We start from the raw sequence: 6,000 nt of genomic DNA on the forward strand, positions 1-6,000 counted from the left end.
AAATATGGTGTAGTGAATCATTGTACCATCTAAAGCGCTGTGAAATATCTTTTCCATAACCAAAAATATTGTATTTTCAGCTGTTTGAAGCTGGTGTACAAAACCAAAAGTAAAATACACAAAAACGGGAAGCATAGAAATAGAGCACATCGAACAGATCTACTGCTTCTTAGACTTGCTTTCAACGAGAATGACAGATCTATATAAACTCATTTCTATGTGAATTTTGTTGGGTGACCCAAAAAGTGACATATTGCAGCTTTAATACTTTACTTAATACTTTACTTTACTTTGAGACTTTTTAGCAATCAATTGTTTTTGAATTGATGTATTAATTTAAGAGACTTCAAGAGACTTTAAGACTTTAAGAGACCCTCTCTAGAGGGTTTAATGATCTATAAGGAATGTGATCAGATCACTTCTGTTGTGGTCCTCTCATCTCTAGAGGGTTTAATGATCTATAAGGAATGTGATCAGATCCCTTCTGTTGTGGTCCTCTCATCTCTAGAGGGTTTAATGACCTATAAGGAATGTGATCAGATCCCTTCTGTTGTGGTCCTCTCATCTCTAGAGGGTTTAATGACCTATAAGGAATGTGATCAGATCACTTCTGTTGTGGTCCTCTCATCTCTAGAGGGTTTAATGACATATAAGGAATGTGATCAGATCACTTCTGTTGTGATCCTCTCATCTCTAGAGGGTTTAATGATCTATAAGGAATGTGATCAGATCACTTCTGTTGTGGTCCTCTCATCTCTAGAGGGTTTAATGATCTATAAGGAATGTGATCAGATCACTTCTGTTGTGGTCCTCTCATCTCTAGAGGGTTTAATGATCTATAAGGAATGTGATCAGATCACTTCTGTTGTGGTCCTCTCATCTCTAGAGGGTTTAATGATCTATAAGGAATGTGATCAGATCACTTCTGTTGTGGTCCTCTCATCTCTAGAGGGTTTAATGATCTATAAGGAATGTGATCAGATCACTTCTGTTGTGGTCCTCTCATCTCTAGAGGGTTTAATGATCTATAAGGAATGTGATCAGATCACTTCTGTTGTGGTCCTCTCATCTCTAGAGGGTTTAATGATCTATAAGGAATGTGATCAGATCACTTCTGTTGTGGTCCTCTCATCTCTAGAGGGTTTAATGATCTATAAGGAATGTGATCAGATCACTTCTGTTGTGGTCCTCTCATCTCTAGAGGGTTTAATGATCTATAAGGAATGTGATCAGATCACTTCTGTTGTGGTCCTCTCATCTCTAGAGGGTTTAATGATCTATAAGGAATGTGATCAGATCACTGGCATGATATTCCCTGTTCCTGTTCCTCCAGAGTCTACTAGTCCCAGTGATAACTCCCTCTCTCCTCTGACTGACGAAACAACCAAACCTGATGATGATGTCGTCTTCATGTCACCCAGCAAATCTCGTACTACTGAAGACCTGTTCGCCATGATCCACAGGTCACTTTCAATTCACTTCAAGTAACTGTATTACTTTGCCTCACTAGGTTATAGCTGTACTTGTCATAACCAATATTATCATTACCTTTATCTGTCACTATATTCAATTCAGTTCCAAAGATCTTTATTGTTTTCCAAGGTTGCAGCAAATTACAAACAAACTGAGAACACACATTGAACCCATCAGACATATGAACCACAGCAGAAACCCATCAGACATCAGAACCACAGCAGAAACCCATCAGACATCAGAACCACAGCAGAAACCCATCAGACATCAGAATCACAGCAGAAACCCATCAGACATATGAACCACACAGAAACCCATCAGACATCAGAACCACAGCAGAAACCCATCAGACATCAGAACCACAGCAGAAACCCATCAGACATATGAACCACACAGAAACCCATCAGACATCAGAATCACAGCAGAAACCCATCAGACATATGAACCACACAGAAACCCATCAGACATCAGAACCACAGCAGAAAGGGCTATGAAATGTCCTGTTTACCTGAACCTTGTAACACTCTCCTATTCTAGGTCCAAGAGAAAAGTCCTGGGCCGTAAGGACTCTGGAGAGCTGAGTGGGAAGAGCCGTCTGTGTCCTCCTCCGGCTGCCGTTGTTCCCCCTGCAGCTATCCTCCCAGCCATCCCCCCTCCGCCCCCTCTCATCATCCCCCCCGCCCCAGCCCTCTCCACCCTGACCGCGGCCGGAACCCAGCGCACCCCAGGACCCATCTACCGCAGCGCCAAGAAGTCCAGCACCTCCAACGAGGAGTTCAAGCTGCTGCTCCTGAAAAAGGGCAGCCGGACTGATTCTAGCTACCGCATGTCTGCTACAGAGATCCTCAAGAGCCCCATCGCCCCCAAGTCCCCTGGGCACCCCTTGGCTGCGGAGGGCCAGGTCAGGTACCCCACCGAGGATCCCCCCTCTCCCCTCCAGGAGCCATTATTGCAGGCGGCTGGGGAGCAACTCTTCCCCCCCAGCTTCTTCCCCAGGCCCAGTTCAGACAGCTTCAGCCCCAAAACACCCCCCACGTCGGCTTCGTCCAGACAGGGGCGCTCCCGGGTCCCCCCTGCAGCCAATAGTAGTCGCTACAGCACCCGTAGCCGACTCTATACGGCACCCATGCAGGTCATATCAGAGGGGGAGACTGAGAACTCAGATGGGAGTCCTCATGATGATCGCTCCTCGTAAAACAAAAGGCATGCTCAGTGCAGAAACATGTACCCTATTCCTTATTTGGTGTACTACTTTTGACCAGGGCCCATATAAGGAATAGGGTACCATTTGGGATGTAGACATATTTATATGGATCTGGTTCAGTGCTGTTACTGTTCTTATCTACTGAGTACTGACGGATACACAACTAAACAAAGAGTGGCTAACCAGAGAGAAGACTCTACTCTGGACCTGGGGATTTGATATCTATGTGCAGAACTGAAGAACACAACTTTGGGTTTTGTTCAGAGTGTAAAGAAAGAAAAAAATGTCTTGTTTTGAACTTTGAACTCCCTTTTTAAATAACCCAAGATCCTGTATTGAGTGAAACGTGGACAAGAGGAGAGAAATGGAGCGGTAAGACAACCTGTGTGTGTGTTGGAGCAAATGGAACATCCATCGTCATTTTTTATCTTCTTGGATGTTGGATGACTTGTATGTCGTGTCCTAACGTGACCCTAAAATAACTGCTTTCCAAAAGAATTGCATTTCTCTCTACACTTACCCAGAAGACAGGTCATTATTTCAACCATAAACAAAATATTTCCAGTCGACAAAAATGAATAAGCTATATGTTTTGTATTGCTACCGCCCCCAACACAAAACAATGTACTGTGATCACTATTGACAACCACGTGTCAAAGTATTGTTTTACCAAGAGTGAGTTAACAACACACATAGGTCTACATGCCATCCTCATATAGATAAACTACATGTAAAGTAATAGGAATGACCTTTGCCCCTAGAAGCGCTCTCAGTGCAGGGATTCCTGTCAGTGACACATAAGGGAAATATTTGGTCTTGTTGAAGTGATTTGGTGCAGATGTCAAGGTGTCAGAAGAGATGATGGGACAATCGTGCTGTGGCCTTTCTGTGCTGGAGGGCCAAGCATGCCGGGGATTCACTGACTACTCTAGAGGAGATATTTTGGACTATAAAAACAAACAAAGAGTGAAAAGCTATCGAGGGTCTTTACTACTGTTTGGCTAGCTAGCTGGGAGGTTGAAATGGATCGGCTTTTCAAAGCCTAACTTCTCCTTTGCACTTCGTCATTATGAATTCTTCAAGAATATTCCTTGAGAAAAATAAAACTAATCTTATAATGGAAAATTCCTATTGTGTATATTTGTATTGAATATAAAGAACATAGCTATATGAAGAGACATACAAAACATTTTTTAATGACACAAACCCATCATGTGTAGCAGAGTGGATTGTTGACGTAGAAATAGAATAACTACATTCTAGAATGACTAGATTCTGTTTCTATGGGGGTGGGGGGGGGGGGGTGCAATCTTTCCGTAGTTCCGTAACATCAGTAGCCAGGGGCACGTCACAAAGCCCAACACATGAATCATACAACCTTATTAAGAGAAACAACAAATCATCTGTCCTTGTGAAAATATCGGTTCAATCTTTTTTTTTAAAGATTTCACTCAAATATTACGCTTCTGTCTAGTGTTTTTCAGGTTTTAAACTAATTTAACATAACAAATGGGTTATACATTTTAAGTAATGACATTCTGGTGAACAGACCAATCTTGAAGAGTTGTGTTTCTACATTGAAAAACAAACTGGAGATCAATGAAGTCACTCAATGTGTTCTATGAATACCTCTGCAATCATATTACTGTTCGTTTGTACAGATCTAACATAGAGATACATAGATAAAATGACAACTGTTACTCAGCGGAATTTGAATTGCAGAACTAACTGAACTGACACTGTGTACGAGGTTACAGGAGGAACAAGCTGTGAACTAATTAGAATTTGACATGATCTATCATTAATGAATATCCGTTGCTGCAGAGCACTGTGGTGTTCCTTGTTTTATTAGTATTTTCATCTATCGCATGCAATAAACAAAAAAACACCATATCATTTTCAAGAGGGGAAATATCTGTTAGAGATACTACCACGAGAAAAGATATAGAATTTTCAGTTTCATTTTTGAATATGTAAAGTTGGGTGTAATTCAATATATGTACAAAATGTTTGACAATTCTGTTTTGTATAGTTGGGTTCATGGACAGGGGGTATCTTGTACTGTAAAATGAACAAAAAATTACTGGACAATCAAACAGAGAATTTTGGAAAATGAAAGAAAGCTATAAGAGTACGTAGGTTCCAGGTAAGGGATGAGTACGTTCTGGAGTTAGTTATTACGTAGGTTCCAGGTAAGGGATGAGTACGTTCTGGAGTTAGTTAGTACGTAGGTTCCAGGTAAGGGATGAGTACGTTCTGGAGTTAGTTATTACATAGGTTCCAGGTAAGGGATGAGTACGTTCTGGAGTTAGTTATTACGTAGGTTCCAGGTAAGGGATGAGTACGTTCTGGAGTTAGTTATTACGTAGGTTCCAGGTAAGGGATGAGTACGTTCTGGAGTTAGTTATTACATAGGTTCCAGGTAAGGGATGAGTACGTTCTGGAGTTAGTTATTACATAGGTTCCAGGTAAGGGATGAGTACGTTCTGGAGTTAGTTATTACGTAGGTTCCAGGTAAGGGATGAGTACGTTCTGGAGTTAGTTATTACGTAGGTTCCAGGTAAGGGATGAGTACGTTCTGGAGTTAGTTATTACATAGGTTCCAGGTAAGGGATGAGTACGTTCTGGAGTTAGTTATTACGTAGGTTCCAGGTAAGGGATGAGTACGTTCTGGAGTTAGTTATTACGTAGGTTCCAGGTAAGGGATGAGTACGTTCTGGAGTTAGTTATTACATAGGTTCCAGGTAAGGGATGAGTACGTTCTGGAGTTAGTTATTACGTAGGTTCCAGGTAAGGGATGATTACGTTCTGGAGTTAGTTATTACATAGGTTCCAGGTAAGGGATGAGTACGTTCTGGAGTTAGTTATTACGTAGGTTCCAGGTAAGGGATGAGTACGTTCTGGAGTTAGTTATTACGTAGGTTCCATGTAAGGGATGAGTACGTTCTGGAGTTAGTTATTACATAGGTTCCAGGTAAGGGATGAGTACGTTCTGGAGTTAGTTATTAGTAAAAAGATCCAGGGTGAAATCCTTGTGAGAGTCAGATGAATTGAGCTTGAGATGGGACGGGAGGTAGGATGGGTATGTGCATGCGTGTGCACTTGTGTGTGTATGTGTGTGTGCGCATCTGCGTGTGTGTGTATGTGTTACGTGGACAGTGAGTAGAGCAGGCAGAGGTAGGGTCGTCGTTAGGTAGGGCAACGCACTACAATTCCTCCCTGTACTCTTAGAACAAAAGGTGCTATCTAGAACCTGAAAGGGTTCTTCGGCTGTCCCAATAGGAGAACCCTTTGAAGAACCCTTTTTGGTTCCAAGTAGAACC

General features: G+C 42.0%; 1 protein-coding gene across 2 annotated transcripts in view; it reads left to right on the plus strand.

Moving 5' to 3' along the window:
* Positions 1–3,802, plus strand: part of LOC106575852 (actin remodeling regulator NHS) — a 147,140-nt gene extending 143,338 nt beyond the window's left edge. For both annotated transcript variants that reach the window (XM_045699501.2, XM_045699503.2), the window contains 2 exons: positions 1,334–1,463; positions 2,011–3,802. In XM_045699501.2, coding sequence (XP_045555457.2) covers positions 1,334–1,463; positions 2,011–2,668 — 788 coding nt within the window. In that variant the 3' untranslated portion in view covers positions 2,669–3,802. The remainder of the gene's footprint in view (positions 1–1,333; positions 1,464–2,010) is intronic.
* The last annotated feature ends 2,198 nt before the right edge of the window (positions 3,803–6,000 follow it).

This window comes from Salmo salar, chromosome 17 (assembly GCF_965601325.2).
Source record: "Salmo salar chromosome 17, fSalSal1, whole genome shotgun sequence".
NCBI lineage: Eukaryota > Metazoa > Chordata > Actinopteri > Salmoniformes > Salmonidae > Salmo > Salmo salar.